Source organism: Mobula birostris, chromosome 11, assembly GCF_030028105.1.
Source record: "Mobula birostris isolate sMobBir1 chromosome 11, sMobBir1.hap1, whole genome shotgun sequence".
Lineage (NCBI taxonomy): Eukaryota > Metazoa > Chordata > Chondrichthyes > Myliobatiformes > Myliobatidae > Mobula > Mobula birostris.
Genome location: NC_092380.1, coordinates 88,413,710 through 88,432,516, shown reverse-complemented (window position 1 = coordinate 88,432,516; position 18,807 = coordinate 88,413,710). Strand labels below are relative to the sequence as shown.

The following is an 18,807-nucleotide window of genomic DNA, read 5'->3' as shown; positions in this document are numbered from 1 at the left end:
CATGGAAGGTTAGTTAGGAAGGTTCAGTTAATATCGAAGTAGTAAAATGGATTCAGCAGTGGCTGGATGGAAGATGCCAGAGAGTAGTGGTGGATAACTGTGTGTCAGATTGGAGGATGGTGTGTAGCAGTGTGCCTCAGGGATCTGTACTGGGTCCAATGTTGTTTGTCATATATATTAATGATCTGGATGATGGGGTGGTAAATTGGATTAGTAAGTATGCAGATGATACTAAGATAGGTGGCGTTGTGGATAATGAAGTAGGTTTTCAAAGCTTGCAGAAGCTAGGCCAGTTAGAAGAGTGGGCTGAAAGATGGCAGATGGAGTTTAATGCTGAAAAATGTGAGGTGCTACATTTTGGTAGGACTAATCAAAATAGGACATACATGGTAAATGGTAGGGCATTGAAGAATGCTGTAGAACAGAGGGATCTAGGAATAATGCTGCATAGTTCCCTGAAGGTGGAATCTCATGTGGATAGGGTGATGAAGAAAGCTTTTGGTATGCTGGCCTTTATTAATCAGAGCATTGAGTATAGGAGTTGGGATGTAATGTTGAAATTGTACAAGGCATTGGTAAGGCCAAATTTGGAGTATTGTGTACAGTTCTGGTCACCGAATTATAGGAAAGATGTCAATAAAATTGAGAGAGTACAGAGGAGGTTTACTAAAATGTTGCCTGGGTTTCATCTCCTAAGTTACAAAGAAAGGTTGAACAAGTTAGGTCTTTATTCTTTGGAGCGTAGAAGGTTGAGAGGGGACTTGATAGAGGTGTTTAAAATTATGAGGGGGATTGATAGAGTTAACGTGGATAGGCTTTTTCCATTGAGAGTGGGGGAGATTCAAACAAGAGGACTTCAGTTGAGAGTTAAAGGGCAAAAGTTTAGGGGTAACATGAGGGGGGACTTTTTTACTCAGAGAGTGGTAGCTGTGTGGAACGAGCTTCCAGCAGAAGTGGTTGAGACAGGTTCGATGTTGACGTTTAAAGTTAAATTGGATAGATATATGGACAGGAAGGGATTATGGACCGAGTGCAAGTCGGTGGGACTAGGTGAGAGTAGGTGGTCTGCACGGACTAGAAGGACCGAGATGGCCTGTTTCTGTGCTGTAATTGTTATATGGTTATGATAAAAAGAATGAGTACCTCACTATCAGATGAGCTGGAGCTGAGGCATCCTGAAGTCAAGCTGGTGTAACAAAGGTGAAAAAAGAAATAGTGTTCCTCTGGGAACTAATACATGGCCTGAGGGTCATTTTGGGATCAATACACTAAGGTGCAAAAATGGGGTAATTTCAGACAATGCTCAGATACAGACACTGAAACACTTGCTAGGATACAGTTTTGTGGTGAAACCAAAGATCATGGCTTCTGTGGTCTCAATATTTGCTTGTAGAAAATTACTTCTTGTTCTCCTAGATGCCAGGAAAACAATTTGACTACTTAGGGATAGTGGAATTTTTGAGAGATGATGGTGAGGGACAGTTAATACATGTCAAAAAATGTTGTTGTTTTCAGATGTTGCTGTATGGATAACACAGATACAGATAAGGGATGAGGAGCAAAGTTAGAATAAAGAAACAAAAATGAGAACAAAGAAATACCAGTAACAGCAAAGGAATGGAGAGAGAGGAGTCAATGATCCTCTGGCTAAGAGAAGATGGAAAAAAAAAAATTAGAGACAGGCAAATAAAGTTCCATGCCGTTAAAAATCAGTGCAAGGGGGAATATATTGGCAAAAGCAGTGTTCTGGTTTAGTTGGATAAGACCTTTTACATCACATGGGATATAATTAATTACTTTATTAAGAGCCATCTTATTAGAGAAGGGGAGGGAGGGAACGGCGACTCAGACCATGAGAGGCCTGCGTCGGGCATTTTCATGCCTTACAAGGCACAGTTTGGAAGTCTGTGTGGGGTGCCACTCCTCGCACAGACTAGAGCAATGTGTGATTAAGTGCCTTGGTCAAGGGCACAAACATGCTGCCATAGCTGAGGCTTGAACTAGCGACCTTGAGGTAACTAGACGAACGCCTTAACCACTTGGCCACGTGCCCAACACATTAGAGAAACAGAAACCTAACTGATGGGATTCAAATGAAGAGTTTCTGTGACAAAGGGCAGAAATATTGAAGGCTACGAAGGCTACAATAGACTGGTTACGAGGAAGTAGTTTGTGAGTGCTGAAAGATTAAGGGTTGCTTCCTTCAAAGGGAGGACAAAACTGATAGTTAATCTGAATAAAGGAAAATGACAGAATCAGAATCAGGTTTATTATCACTGGCATGTGTCGTGAAATTTGTTAACTTAACAGCAGCACAACAATGCAATACATAATAGAGAAGAAAATAAAATATATTAAGTAAATCAATTACAGTATATGTATATGGAATAGATTAAAACCATGCAAAAATAGAAATAATATATTAAAAAAATGTGGTAGTGTTCACAAGTTCAATGTCCATTTAGGAATCTGATGGCAGAGGGGAAGAAGCTGTTCCTGAATCACTGAGTGTGTGCTTTCAGGCTTCTGTACCTCCTACCTGATGGTAACAGTGAGAAAAGGGCATGCCCTGTGTGCTGGAGGTCCTTAATAATGGATGTTGCCTTTCTGAGACACCACTCCTCGAAGATGTCCTGAGTACTTTGCAGGCTAGTTCCCAAATATTTTTAGCAGAATGACTTTTTACAGAGGGTGCAAAGTTTAAACTACAGAAGTTGCTGCCCATTGTTGAAACAGAGAAATGTCAGGGCTGTGGAAAGCTGTGCAGTTCAACAATGAGAGTCAGAGGCAGCAGCTTCCATAACATTCAACAGTTGATGAAAAAGTCCTCATGATCCAGGCAGTATGTTAAAAAATTAAGCAGGTGCTCCCCATTTCCCAGCAATTGCTCACACACCATGCCAGCCAAGGTGCATACCTGAGCTCCACCTCAGTGTTGAGTGGCCGCACTACTCACCTGGCCTGTGTATTACTTGTCTCACCACCAAACCATGGTACCATTCATTATAGCAGGGAGAGGTAAGAGTTTGCCAAGTTCCCAGTATAGCACCACCATCAATAACACATCACTATATAAAATACTAGAGTGACCCTTTTAACACCAATTTCATGAATGTTCTTGTACCTGGGAACACATCTCAAGGAATAAGCAAGGTACTCTTGTAAATTAGGTCAACTATGTATTCCTTAAATTGCTCATATTTTCATTTTATACCTGTACATGTTCAACTGTGTCAAATAGGTCTCCTCGTGTGTAGCGCACAGGACGATCCCATTGACAGTATAAAATTTGTTGTTTGTTAATCCAACGACAAATCTGATGGTTACCTAGAAAATTAAAACATACAATTGGACATAATTTAACCACTGAATACCTTTGCTTATCTCATGTTTTTAATGTTTCACAGATTCTATTTTGCACATTTTACAATCTATATTGTTCATATCTTGTTTGGAAATTAGGCAACTAATTCATTACCTATAATGACAAAGCAATATGATAAATAGATGAATTTGAATGTATTCAAAGATATAAAAATTATTTTTTTGCTGTAGTACATTATTAACCACTAAAGTTAATTAGTACAAATGACATTATACTTTGAAGTTATTCCAAAAGTCAATTCAAGAATTCAAAGTGCTTCTAGATGTTCCCTTGTATAAATTTGGCCCCTCTATTAAGTCTGAAATGTTTTCCTCTGTAAGAGCAACCTAACTATAGGGAGCTGATAATTATAAAAGTTGTTCTACAGCTTGTACCTGAAAGCACTTAAAGAAGGTAGCCTGAAAGCAAGTTAAAAAAAAAATGCAACACACATCAAAGTTGCTGTTGAACACAGCAGGCCAGGCAGCATCTACAGGAAGAGGTACAGTTGACGTTTCGGGCCGAGACCCTTCACCAGGACTAACTGAAAGAAGAGCTAGTAAGAGATTTGAAAGTGAGAGGGGGAGGGGGGGATCCAAAATGATAGGAGAAGACAGGAGGGGGAGGGATGGAGCCAAGAGCTGGACAGGTGATTGGCAAAAGGGATACGAGAGGATCATGGAACAGGAGGCCGAGGGAGGAAGAAAAGGGGGAGGGGGGAAACCCAGAGGATGGGCAAGGGGTATAGTCAGAGGGACAGAGGGATAAAAGGAGAGAGAGAGAGAAAGCATGTGTGTATGTAAATAAATAACGGATGGAGTACGAGGGGGAGGTGGGGCATTAGCGGAAGTTTGAGAACACATGCCTTTACACTTCCTTCCTTACCACCATTCAGGGCCCCAGACAGTCCTTCCAGGTGAAGCGACACTTCACCTGTGAGTCGGCTGGGGTGATATACTGCATCCGGTGCTCCCGATGTGGCCTCCTATATATTGGCGAGACCCGACGCAGACTGGGAGATCATTTCGCTGAACACCTATGCTCTGTCCGCCAGAGAAAGCAGGATCTCCCAGTGGCCACACATTTTAATTCCACGTCCCATTCCCATTCTGACATGTCTATCCACGGCCTCCTCTACTGTAAAGATGAAGCCACACTCAGGTTGGAGGAACAACACCTTATATTCCGTCTGGGTAGCCTCCAACCTGATGGCATGAACATTGACTTGTCAATGTGAAAATACCCTGCTGGAAGACTGTTGAGCTTTATGATGGTGCTCACCACCACCCTTTCAAGACAATAATGGCTAGTTTTGTCGATCATGACCACGTTCCAGGAAAGGAATTAAAAATATTGCTCAGAAAACGATTTTCCCATATAGATTTGTTGATTGCTGGTGTCTGATAGCATGCAATTCACAAAAATGTTGCACTGTGCAAAAAATGATTGATTTTACCTAGCTGAGTCTCTTTTGCCATTTGCGTTTCATGGATTATGTTTCTCAGCAGCTGCTCATCTTGCATGACTTTGTGCTTCTCCAACAATTCCTGTTGTCTCAAATAATTATCATGCTGCCTCTGGTATTCCTTCAGTTCATTTAACGTCCGCTGCAATGATCTAAATATATGAAACAATGTAATAGATCTAATATGCAAAGGCAAATAATAGTATAAATGCAGTAAAGATGGGACCCTAACAAATGTGTGAATTTAACATTTGAAATTACAACTTTTAACATGATTATTTCCACGGGACTGGAAACAATGCTTTTGCCCTACAATTTTCATGGAAATAATAATACTATTGTCAGAAAGGAACAAAAGTTTATCAATTGGAATTAGCTACGTGAACTATAGAATTGTATTCCTCTACAAAAACGACAATAGTGATTGCAGTAACAACATTTCAAAGAGTTAAAAATCTTCAACAGTAGCCTTTAAAGAAAACTGGACAAATACTTTGAGAATAATAGAGCCAATGGTCTAGGAAAAGAGAGGCAAATGGATCCAGAGGAGTTTGGAATGAACAGAAATGCTCATCAGAAGAGTGCCTGTTATACTTTATAGTGAGAACAATTTAAATGTGTACTTCTCCTCCATACCATACCTGTGCTGTGCCTCCAATTTTTGCTCCAGCTTCTGCTGACACAAGACAGCATGCTTCCTTTTCAGTGCATGTTCAAAGCCAGGCTGTATAAGCAATGCCTGATCATAACACAATACCGAATGGTTATACTCTCCCAACATCTAAAAGAGAAGAATAAAAATTTCAGATTTCATTCAAAGCGAAACAGTTTCAATATTTAAAACAAGCAATCTCAAACACTTCTGAGTACTGTACAGCTTTGTTTACCCTTTGATGTAAAAGATATGGTTAAACTGGAAAGAGTGAAGAACAGAGTAAGAGGATATTGCCAGGACTAAGAGGGCCTGAGTTATGGGGGAGGTGGCCAGGCAAAGTCTTCATCCCTTAGAACATAGGAGAATAAATTTCTAAAATTATGAGAGGAATAGATAAATTGGATGCCAACAGTCTTATAGACACAGACATAGAATAGTGCAGCACAGTACAGGCCCTTCGGCCCACAATGTTGTGCCGACTCTCAAACCCTGCCTCCCATATAACCCCCCACCTTAAATTCCTCCATATACCTGTCTAGTAGTCTCTTAAATTTCACTAGTGTGTCTGCCTTCACCACTGACTCCGGGAGCGCATTCCACGCATCAACCACTCTCTGAGTAAAAAACCTTCCTTTAATATCCCCCTTGAACTTCCCACTCCTTACCTTAAAGCCATGTCCCCTTGTATTGAGCAGTGGTGCCCTGGGGAAGAGGTGCTGGCTATCCACTCTATCTATTCCTTTTAATATCTTGTACACCTCTATCATGTCTCCTCTCATCATCCTTCTCTCCAAAGAGTAAAGCCCTAGCTCCCTTAATCTCTGATCATAATCCATACGCTCTAAACTAGGCAGCATCCTGGTAAATTTCCTCTGTACCCTTTCCAATGCTTCCACATCCTTCCTATAGTGAGGCGACCAGAACTGGACACAGTACTCCAAGTGTGGCCTAACCAGAGTTTTATAGAGCTGCATCATTACCTCATGACTCTTAAACTCTATCCCTCGACTTAAAAATGCTAACACCCCATAAGCCTTAACTACCCTATCTACCTGTGAGGTAACTTTCAGGGATCTGTGGACATGTATCCCCAGATCCCTCTGCTCCTCCACACTACCAAGTATCCTGCCATTTACTTTGTACTCTGCCTTGGAGTTTGGTCTTCCAAAGTGTACCACCTCACACTTCTCCCGGTTGAACTCCATCTGCCACTTCTCAGCCCAGTTCTGTATCCTATCTATGTCTCTCTGCAATCTTTGACAATCCCCTACACTATCTACAACACCACCAACCTTTGTGTCGTCTGCAAACTTGCCAACCCACCCTTCTACCCCCACATCCAGGTCATTAATAAAAATCACGAAAAGTAGAGGTCCCAGAACTGATCCTTGTGGGACACCACTAGTCACAATCCTCAAATCCGAATATACCCCCTCCACCACGACCCTCTGCCTTCTGCAGGCAAGCCAATTCTGAATCCACCTGACCAAACTTCCCTGGATCCCATGCCTTCTGACTTTCTGAATAAGCCTACCATGTGGAACCTTGTCAAATGCCTTACTAAAATCCATATAGATCACATCCACTGCACTACCCTCATCTATATGCCTGGTCACCTCCTCAAAGAACTCTATCAGGCTTGCTAGACACGATCTGCCCTTCACAAAGCCATGCTGACTATCCTTGATCAGACCATGATTCTCTAAATGCCCATAGATCCTAACTCTAAGAATCTTTTCCGACAGCTTTCCCACCACAGACATAAGGCTCACTGGTCTATAATTACCTGGACTATCCCTACTACCTTTTTTGAACAAGGGGACAACATTTGCCTCCCTCCAATCCTCTGGTACCATTCTCGTAGACAACGAGGACATAAAGATCCTAGCCAGAGGCTCAGCAACCTCTTCCCTCGCTTCGTGGAGCAGCCTGGGGAATATTCCGTCAGGCCCCGGGGACTTACCTGTCCTAATGTATTTTAACAACTCCAACACCTCCTCTCCCTTAACATCAACATGCTCCAGAACATCAACCTCACTCATATTGTCCTCACCTTTATTAAGTTCCCTCTCATTGGTGAATACCGAACAGAAGTATTCATTGAGGACCTCGCTCACTTCCACAGCCTCCAGGCACATCTTCCCACCTTTATCTTTAATCGGTCCTACCTTCACTCCTGTCATCCTTTTGTTCCTCACATAATTGAAGAATGCCTTGGGGGTTTTCCTTTACCCTACTCGCCAAGGCCTTCTCATGCCCCCTTCTTGCTCTTCTCAGCCCCTTCTTGAGCTCCTTTCTTGCTACCCTATATTCTTCAATAGACCTATCTGATCCTTGCTTCCTAAACCTCATGTATGCTGCCTTCTTCCACCTGACTAGATTTTCCACCTCCCTTGTCACCCATGGTTCCTTCACCCTACCATTCTTTATCTTCCTCACCGGGACAAATTTATCTCTAACATCCTGCAAGAGATCCCTAAACATTGATCACATGTCCATAGTGCGTTTCCCTGCAAAAACATCATCCCAATTCACACCTGCAACTTCTAGCTTTATAGCCTCATAATCTGCCCTTCCCCAATTAAAAATTTTCCTGTCCTCTCTGATTCTATCCTTCTCCATGATAATGCTAAAGGCCAGGGAGTGGTGGTCACTGTCCCCCAGATGCTCACCCACTGAGAGATCTGTGACCTGACCCGGTTCATTACCTAATATTAGATCTAGTATGGCATTCCCCCTAGTCGGCCTGTCAACATGCTGTGACAGGAATCTGTCCTGGACACACTTAAGAAAATCTGCCCCGTCCAAACCCTTGGAACTAATCAGGTGCCAATCAATATTAGGGAAGTCAAAGTCACCCATGATAACAACACTGTTATTTTTGCACCTTTCCAAAATCTGCCTCCTAATCTGCTCCTCGGTATCTCTGCTGCTACCAGGGGGCCTATAGAATACTCCCAATAGAGTAACTGCTCCCTTCCTGTTCCTGACTTTCACCCATACTGACTCAAAAGAGCATCCTGCTACATTACCCACACTTTTTGTAGCTGTAATAGTATCCCTGACCAGTAATGCCACCCCTCCTCCCCTCCCCCCCCCATCTCTTTTAAAGCACTGAAATCCAGGAATATTGGGAATCCATTCCTGCCCTGTTGCCAGCTAAGTCTCTGCAATGGTCACTACATCATAATTCCATGTATGTATCCAAGCTCTCAGTTCATCACCTTTGTTCCCGATGCTTCTTGCATTGAAGTACATGCACTTTAGCCCTTCTACCTTACTACCTTTACACCCTCTGCTTCTCTTTCCTCAAAGCCTCTCTGTATGTTAGATTTCAGAGTAAGTGTCAAAAACTAGCGGGGCATAGATTTAGAGTAAGAGGAAATTATTTAATAAGGGCATAAGGGGCAACTTTTTTTATGGAGAGGGTTGTGAATATACGGAATGAGCTGCCAAAGGAAGTGGGGCTCGCAGGGCTGTGGACTTAACACAGGAAATTGGGACTAGCTGGGTGGACAACTTGGCCAGCAAGGACTGGTTGTGCTGAAGGGCTTATATCTATGTTCTATGACCTTCTGAAAAACCATACACCACTTGTATCCCATGGCTACAGTGCGTATCATTTATGAGACATACTGTAATTCTGTGGAGTTGTTACAAATGATTCTCCCCACATCCCAGAGTGCTTAAGGAAGAAGCCCAAGAAATAGTGGATGCATCAGTGATAATTTTTCAAAACTCTTTAGATTCTGGATTAGTTCCTGAGGATTAGAGGGTGGCAAATGTAACCCCGCTTTTTGAAAAAGGAGGGAGAGAGAAACCAGGGAATTATAGACCGGTAAGCCCGACATCGGTGGTGGGGAAAATGCCGGACTCAGTTATCAAAGATGTGATAACAGCACATTTGGAAAGCGGTGAAATCATCAAACGAACTCAGCATGGATTTGTGAAAGGAAAATCATGTCTGACGAATCTCACAGAATTTTTTGAGGATGTAACTAGTAGTGTGGATAGGGGAGAACCACTGGATGTGGTATATTTGGATTTTCAAAAGGCTTTTGACAAGGTCCCACACAGGAGATTAGTGTGCAAACTTAAAGCACACGGTATTGGGGGTATGGTATTGATGTGGATAGAGAATTGGTTGGCAGACAGGAAGCAAAGAGTGGGAATAAACGGGACCTTTAAATGGCAGGCAGTGACTAGTGGGGTACCGCAAGGCTCAGTGCTGGGACCCCAGTTGTTTACAATATATATTAATGACTTAGACGAGGGAATTAAATGCAGCATCTCCAAGTTTGCGGATGACACGAAGCTGGGTGGCAGTGTTAGCTGTGAGGAGGATGCTAAGAGGATGCAGGATGACTTGGATAGGTTAGGTGAGTGGGCAAATTCATGGCGGATACAATTTAATGTGGATAAATGTGAGGTTATCCACTTTGGTGGCAAGAACAGGAAAACAGATTATTATCTGAATGGTGGCCGATTAGGAAAAGGGGAGGTGCAACGAGACCTGGGTGTCATTGTACACCAGTCATTGAAAGTGGGCATGCAAGTACAGCAGGTGGTGAAAAAGGCGAATGGTATACTGGCATTCATAGCAAGAGGATTTGAGTACAGGAGCAAGGAGGTACTACTGCAGTTGTACAAGGCCTTGGTGAGACCACACCTGGAGTATTGTGTGCAGTTTTGGTCCCCTAATCTGAGGAAAGACATTCTTGCCATAGAGGGAGTACAAAGAAGGTTCACCAGATTGATTCCTGGGAAGGCAGGACTTTCATATGATGAAAGACTGGATCGGCTAGGCTTATACTCTCTGGAATTTCGAAGATTGAGGGGGGGATCTTATTGAAACGTATAAAATTCTCAAGGGACTGAACAGGCTAGATGTAGGAAGATTGTTCCCGATGTTGGGGAAGTCCAGAATGAGGGGTCACAGTTTGAGGATAAAGGGGAAGCCTTTTAGGACCGAGATGAGGAAAAACTTCTTCACACAGAGAGTGGTGAATCTGTGGAATTCTCTGCCACAGGAAACAGTTGAGGCCAGTTCATTGGCTATATTTAAGAGGGAGTTAGATATGGCCCCTGTGGCTAAAGGGATCAGGGGTATGGAGAGAAGGCAGGAACAGGGTTCTGAATTGGATGATCAGCCATGATCGTACTGAATGGCGGTGCAGGCTTGAAGGGCCGAATGGCCTACTCCTGCACCTATTTTCTATGTTTCTATGTTTCTACCCCTGCCCCAAGGCCACACCAAGTTATACATAATCCCCACAGAAATACATCACTGTCCTTCACTGTACTGAAATTCTCTAAGAGTATATTCATCAGTAGGATTATAATAATTCATTTTAGCAGCTCACTACCATTTAATCAAGAGAATTAAGAAACAGGCAATCAATGCTGGCCTTGCCAACAATACCCATATCGCCTAATGAAATAAGAAGATCCAGGACACCTGGCTATAGTATATCATATTTCTCTGGATAGCTCTTGATATTAAAGACAATTGATATTGTTTTTAATTTTTTTTTAAAATCACAATTTATTTAGAATTCTCCCTCTCTCCATGATTTCTAGATTTGCATTGTCTGCACGTTCTTCCACTTGTCGATTAGCTAACTGAACAATCATTAAGCAGTTACAATGTTGACATGACAGTGGTTATATAAATGGCATCCACATCAGAAACTTATTTTGTCCATGGATATTTTCCATATATTTCATAAGCATGTTTTTAAAATTCAATTTTGGGACATGGATCCTACCTCTAATTCAACGTCATTCTATCCCTAATGGCATTGAATTGGTGATAGTAAGCTATGTTATAGATATTAATTACTTTAGTTATGTGGCTTTTTCAATGCCCTGCATTGGCAATGTCACTGAATGTCAAGGACAGGTGGTAGACTCTCATTCAAGACAAACAGCAGACAATTTTGTAGCTTGAATGTTACCAACTTAACAGTCGTTGGCAGAATGTTATGGGAAAACCGAAAGTTCTGTAAAAATCCAGATCAAATAGCATCCATAGAAAAAGCACCAGTTAAAATCTCAATTCTGGGACCTTCCATTAAAATTGAGGGAGAAAGCCTTGGTAGCAGAGAAGGTATTCGTGGGGGTATCTATCACCCCTCCCACTTCCTGTGCTACCAGGACCACAGCATTTTCTCTATTTTTGAGTTCTGATGAAGGGTCTGGAGTTGAAATGTTAACTTGCTCTTTTTCCCAGCCTTTTCTGTTTTTATGTAAGGTTTCCAGTATCTGTAGCTTTTTTTTTTATATATACAGGTTTACTTGTCAGAACATTAGTTATATATGGCAGGCATGAGCTGCTTCTTGCTCAGGACTTTTTAATGGGATTGAATATTGTGCAATCAGGCCCACTTCTAACCTTATGATGGAAAGACAACTACTGATGAAGTAGCTGAAGGTGACTGGACCTAAACCATTGGCTTGAGAAACTTTGTCAATGATGACATAAAGCCCAATGTGAAAGTTATTTATGAGCTCCAAGAGTTTCAATTATATAAGGAAGTAATAGTACATATTACCTTCAGTTGTGTGGCTCTGAAAAATATTTGTATTATTCAATTGTTAGAGGACCTCATATTTGTGGGGGAGACAGAGGTTGTGAGGGGGGTAACAGGGATTGAGAAAATGAACAGTTGTCTATATTTTTTTCATTTTAACAGAGTATCATTCAATATGTGGGACAAAGATTTCTCTAACCTCAAAGACAAATACCTATTTTTAATGCCTAAGAAATGGAATGGAGACCAATATAAATGTTAAATGCTCTGTTTCTTTGTCAACACAATTCAAAGCCACTCAACTCTCAAATGTCTTTCACAACCAGTGTTGCATTCCATCAAACTTTGTAAAGTAACTTTCATAGAAAGCCCAGTAAAAATAAAAAATCTGTTAGTATGATAAATTTGAATTTCTCGCCTAATATTTTGTATCCTTGAGTCCAATAGTAGCAGAACTTGGCAAACTAAAAAAGACCACCAATTCTTGGTGGAAGAGAATGCAACAATTTTCTTCAATTCCATTTTCTTGCTTCATTGACTGCTGGCTGGATCTGCATTATGACATGGTGTATACAAATCAACTTCAACCAGCAAAACTAACAAAAATGTTACCTCTTTCATCCTACCTTTATTTTTCACTGATTGATTAACTTTCAATTGTGATGTAACAGAAGTGAACCCATTTGAAAGTGCAAAAAACAGTTTTCCAAATTACTTTTCCAGATGTCCCAAATTATTTCTGCTGCTATAAAAAAAAATGCTAAAGGGCTTTCCACAACTACACAACATAAAAAAAAATCTACTTCAAACGACATAGTACACAAAGAGGGAATAACTTCACTCAACTCAGCACTGAACTGTTCCTAAAACCTATGGACTGACTTTCATGGACTCTTCATCTCAAGTTCTTGATATTTATTGCTTATTTTTTTTCTTTTCATATTTGCAGTTTGTTGCCTTTAGCACATTGGTTGTTTGTTCATCTTGTTGTGTGCAGTTTACATTGTGTTTCTTTGTATTTACTGTGAATGCCTGCAAGAAAATGAAACTCAGGGTTGTATATGATGGCATATACTTTTGACATGTATGTACTTTGATAATAAATTTACTTTGAACTTTGAAAGCTGTTTTGTGGTAACACAACAAATATGATTTGTGTTGTGCATAATCAACCAGAATTACGACATGAACACTTCATAATAAACCTAAAGATACAAATATTTTCAATCAAAATGAAAAAGATCAATATGACAGCAGTAAGATTTATCATGTCTAGGCTTTCGTAATATTAGACAATATATCAAAGAAAAGTGCTGCAAAGAACTATCTGAAATAAATGGAAGTCAAAGCAGCATACTTACAGCATAAATGTTTCCCAGAGTGTAATGGCTTGTAAGAAAGTCAGTAGATACATCAAGTGCTGCATGAACCAATATGGCTGCATCTGCTGAGAAATGGGCCCGGTGTAAAACATTGGCCAAATTCATCAATGCTATGTCTTTATGTTGCCTGTTAAAGAAAATATACATGAGCAATTGACTTATTTTAGGTGACACACATATACATAACATCAATAAGTGAAATTCATTGTTTTGTACTCTCAGTCAACAATTTTTGTCAAACAGTTCTTTACAGAATCTATATTATATAATGTAGCTGTTGTTTGCAATACATCAAGGGAAAATTTCTTCAATATAAAGTCATGGATTATTTTGTAAACTTGCATCAGATGCAAACAATTTATTTTTGACTGCTTCAGTTATGGATCTGTACGTTCAGCTGTCTTCAGAAGTTTTGTAAATCCACTGTGATTACGATTGTAGAAATGTGATTAGCTCTAAACACCAATATGCTGAAACCAAAATAGATATGACATGTTCATGTACGTACATAAATCTAACACTTCAGACCCTCTGGCAAACGGAAAGCAAAAGAGCATTGGATAATTCCTTATGTAGTTAATTATGTTATGCTTTCTGCTAGTTGGTGGGATGGGCAATGGAAACCACTACGTGACATAAGTCTGATCATTTGTCATGCCCAACTATCTTCTTAAAGCCCTGCTTGATGATGGCAACATGATGTATCCTAGCATCTCACTCCTGATAAAGACAAGTCCAATATTCTTGAACTGAGGAACATACTGCATCTCACTCCTGCCACAGATAAAACAAATTCTACTAAAATAAAACTCATAATCCAGAGCCTGGTTACACAATCAAACTGATGCTATCTCTGCTATACAAGAATATCAAATTCAAAATATTGTAGAATATTCAGAGATTTTTCTTTTACTCAGCCTACCATCCTACTATCGCTATAAATAACAGCTTGAAGACATTTTATTGTCCCTCTTCAGTACATGGGTGTAAAGCAGAACAAAATAATTGTTACTCCGGATCTGATACAGCATTAAAAACACCATAAGCAGCATCAAGAACACAGTAAAAAAAAGAACAAAAAACACAATAAACATAAAAGCAACCTGAAAAACACAATGTACAAATAATTTATCTACATAGACTGATTGCACAGAATGTACATAAAGTGATGCCAGGTAAGGTGTATGCAGTGGTGATTGGGTGGGTTAATGGGTGGAGGAGCTGACCAGCCTCACTGCTTGTGGAATGCAACTACTTTTGAGTCTGGTGGTTCTTGTGTGGATGTGACTCATAGGAATGGGTCAAACAGTCCAGGAACAGTGTGGGTGGCATCCTGCATGATATTACTGGTCAGTTCCCTGCACTTTTCTTTGTACATGTGCTTGATGGCAGGTAGGCAGGTGACAGTGATGTACTGGGCAGCTTTAACTACCCATTGTAGAGCCTGGATGCCTGCAGCAGTGTAGTTTTCATACCATGCAGTAATACAGCATGTTAGGATGCACTCAAGTGTGCATCTGTCCTAGGTTGTGAGTTTTGATGAGCACAGAACAACTCTCTTCAGCCACCTCAGAAAGTAGAGGTGTCAGTGAGCTTTCCTGACTGTGGAGGTTGTGTTCTGGCACCATGAGAGTTTGTGCAACATGTACTCTTCCAGGAGTTTGAAACTGCTCACAGTTTCCACAGCCGTGCTGCTGACGTGAATAGGGGCAAGAGAGGTGCACGTTTTTCCTGAAGTCAACAACCATCTCCTTTGAGGAAGAGGTGTTTGCCCGGCACCAGGGCTCAAACTCTTCCAGCTCCTCTGTGTAGGCCATCTCATTGTTGTTGGTGATGAGCCCCACCACCATCAAATTTGCCGATGACACAACAGTGTGACTACTCGTGTGCTTGGTCTTGTGTGAGCAGGGTGTACAGCAGTGGGCTCAGCACACTGCCCTGGGGGGCACATGTGTTGAGGATAATCAGGAGGGAGGAGTGGTTATGCATCCTGACTATCTGAGATCTGTTGGTTAGGAAGTCCAACAGCCAGTTGCACAGTGGTGTAGTTAGACCAAGGAATAGGAATTTGTTCACCAAAGTCTGTGGGACAATAGTGATGAATGCCAAACTGAAATTGAGGAACAGAATTCTGACATAAGTGTCCTTGTTTGCTAGGTGTGCCAGGGTTAAGTGCATGACAGATGCTGTGGCATCTGATATAGAGCAGTTCTATTGGTAAGCATATTGGTGAGTGTCCAGTGTGGTAGGAATGAAATTTTTGATGACAAAGAACTACTCTGCACGTGGGATAAACAAGAACATAAAATAAGAGAGGTAGCAGGCCACCTAGTTTCTCAAGTCTGGATATGTTCATTGGTGAAATATCTCAGGCTACAGTTCCTTTGTGTGCCAGTTCCACACAGCCTTCAGTTCCCTGACTGCTCTAACATCTAATTACCTCCTTGTTATATTCTTGTAGTGGTCTAGATTTCCCAAGGCCTTGAGAGAGAAAACTGCAGAGCTACACTACTCTGTGAGAAGAATTTCCTCTGCATCTCAGTTTTAAATGTCGCATTAGTGGAAACATCTCCACATTTACCCTGTTTAGCCCCTTCAGCATTGCATTTTTACTTACTTAGCAAGACAGAGCAGAGAAGGCCCTTCCATCCCTTTGAGCCACACCGTCCTAGTAACCCTGATGAACCTGATTAACCCTAACAACCCTAACCTAATCATGGGATAATTTATAATGACCAATTAACCTATCTAGTATGTCTTTGGACTGTGGGAGAAATCTGGAGACCTGGAGAAAACCCATGGGGAGAACGTACAGAGACTCCTTATAGAACTACACTGGAATTGAACTCTGGAACACCCCGAGCAGTAATATTTTTACGATATTTCAATAAAATCGCTCAACATTCTTCTGAACTCCAAAGAGTTAATTTCTAACTATTCCTGATTGCACAACCCTTTCATTGTAAGAATTAACCAGTCAAATCACTTTTGGACTATTCACCAAAACTGAACACAGTATCCTAGATGTACCTGTGCAATTGTATCAGTAATTGTTTATTTCTAAACCGCAACCCCCTTGCAATAAAAGCCAGTATGCCATTTGCCTTCTAACTATTTGCTGCACTTGCATGTTAAATTTCATGTCATAGACATGGGCCACATATTTGCAATCTCTCTTCATTTACAGTGTATGACTTTATACTTCCACAAATTCAACTCCATTTGCCAAATTTTCACTCAACTACTCAACCAATCAACACCCATTGTACAGTCTAAATGGACAGAATCCCCTTTCAACTATTTTTGTATCATCTCTGAACTTGGAGACTTCGCACATTGCCCCCTCCTCTAAGCCTTTAATACAAATTGTAAATAATTTTAAGTCCAACAACTGATCAGTTACTTTCTCCTAGTCAAAGACTCAGTTATTCTCACTCCTTTGTTTTCTAAGTGAGGAATGGTATTCAATCATGTTTACACACTAGCCGCCATACTATGAGTTCTTATACATAAGATGCACATAATTTACATCTCAATTTTTGTTTTATAAAAGGTAATTCCTATTATTTTCAATTCCCAAGAAAGCAAATGTGGCCAGCAATCATTACATCCTTGGTCATGTTGGTTGAAGGAGAAATGAAGCTGAGGAAAGCAGCACATAAGTACTATGGCTCCCATTAACAGAATGTTTTTCACATGTCTGTTGCTTACCGTGGAGAGAAGTGCAGTGCCCGAATAACACATTCCACTACGTGGTATGGCTCATTTTTCATCCTCCAGTAAAAGGAAGCCAAGTTATATAGCACCCATGAAGATGTATTCTATAAAAATAAAAATATTTCAATAATGGAAACAGCATTAAGAGTAATAGATAAACCTGGATTTTTGAAATCCTCCACTATAATTCCTTAAATGAACCTCAGTTAAAGATTACTTGACACCATTGCAAATGATGTAAAAGCAGTAGAACAATTAAACACTTAACTGTTGTTTACACCAAGACTGCAAAATTTAATAATGTAATGATTTACTGGTGCATTCAGATAACAGATAACAGAATTGTTTTAGATCTATGGTCATAATCTGTTTAACACAAGTTCACTGAAAAGTAACTCATTTCCTATGTACACTTTTTTAAAGAAAACTGCATAACATTATGCAATCAAAGAAATAGTGATAAAATACTTCATACACACTGTTCTTTCTGAAATTATGTTTCCAAAACTTCAACATTAGTAATGTTGGGGATCAAATACCCAATTTATTTATCCTGCTTTAACTATCATTTTTAGTGAATTTGATAAACATGACACCATCTTCCCACAAAAATCCCATTTCCAGCTGATGAAAATCAATGCTGCTAGAAGCTGAAGAGGCCAAACCCAGGCTAACTCTTCCCTTTAGGACTAACAGATTAATGGAGAAATGACTTACATTGAATTAGATGTAAAGTGATATGATTAGAGGTGACTGAAGATATTTGCTACAATCTCAAATTCACAATTACATCACTTTTCAAATAATATTTTGGAAACACCAAAACAAGGTACTCAACTTTTTCAACAACTCATTTATAAGTAAGAAATGGCAATTTAAAAAAAATTTATTTCAATGGCTTTGCCACATGATACACATCAAACATGCAGTGGGGTGGAATTTAATATAAAAATCAACTGCATTTTCTACCATAAAATAGTTAAATCTCAGATGTATTACTTTTATAAAGTAAATGCTATCAAAAATGATAATACGGATTTCTTAAAGTAAATCAAGCCACCTCCATGTTACAGAGGATTTGCATTTCTTGAAAGCAATCCCTACTGTAAATTTCTGTGATGTAAAGCTGTGTCATCAGTGCATGCCAAGAAATGCAATTTGAAAAGGTGTTGATTTATTTACTTTCTTTTTCCCACATAAATGCCATGAGAAAGAATTCTATTTTGCTTCAAACCTTTGGGCAGTGACTCGTGAATTATGTAAATTCAAATTTCCATAAACTGAATGGTCGTAATGTTTGGGAGGGCCAAGGGTGCTGCTTGTAGCTTGACTGACATCTTTGATAGAAGTAATAGGGTTAATTAACCCCTGAAAAGCACCATGAGGCAACATTGGCCACAAAATGGTTATCTGGTCCACTTGCACTTTCAGCTCTGCAGCCCTTCAACTTAAAAGCTGAAATGTGTGATGCCAATTAGCCATTTCACAACAGATGCAAGTTCTTTAAACAAAGGGAGGATTATTGCATTTTACACCTATTCCACCAAACTCTTAACAGCTTGAGTAAACTAATTTCTTCTAAATCTAACCTCTAATCCTTCTACCAATTATTTTAAACAGAAATTATTTATGAGACAGGCACCTTGGATAAAATATTTAAGTGGTGACACTAGGAAAGGTTGGCTGTTTAC

General features: G+C 40.2%; 1 protein-coding gene across 3 annotated transcripts in view; it reads right to left on the bottom strand.

The window, feature by feature from the left end:
- The window catches only part of ttc17 (tetratricopeptide repeat domain 17), an 81,077-nt gene that overhangs the window by 44,594 nt on the left and 17,676 nt on the right, over window positions 1-18,807 (bottom strand). For all 3 annotated transcript variants that reach the window (XR_011887798.1, XM_072272681.1, XM_072272680.1), the window contains exons 6-10: window positions 17,111-17,220; window positions 13,379-13,526; window positions 5,471-5,610; window positions 4,821-4,981; window positions 3,215-3,327 (exon numbers count right to left, since the gene is read on the bottom strand). Coding sequence is in view for 2 of the 3 variants with exons in the window: in XM_072272681.1 (XP_072128782.1) it covers window positions 3,215-3,327; window positions 4,821-4,981; window positions 5,471-5,610; window positions 13,379-13,526; window positions 17,111-17,220 (672 nt within the window). In the remaining variant the exon portion in view is untranslated. The remainder of the gene's footprint in view (window positions 1-3,214; window positions 3,328-4,820; window positions 4,982-5,470; window positions 5,611-13,378; window positions 13,527-17,110; window positions 17,221-18,807) is intronic.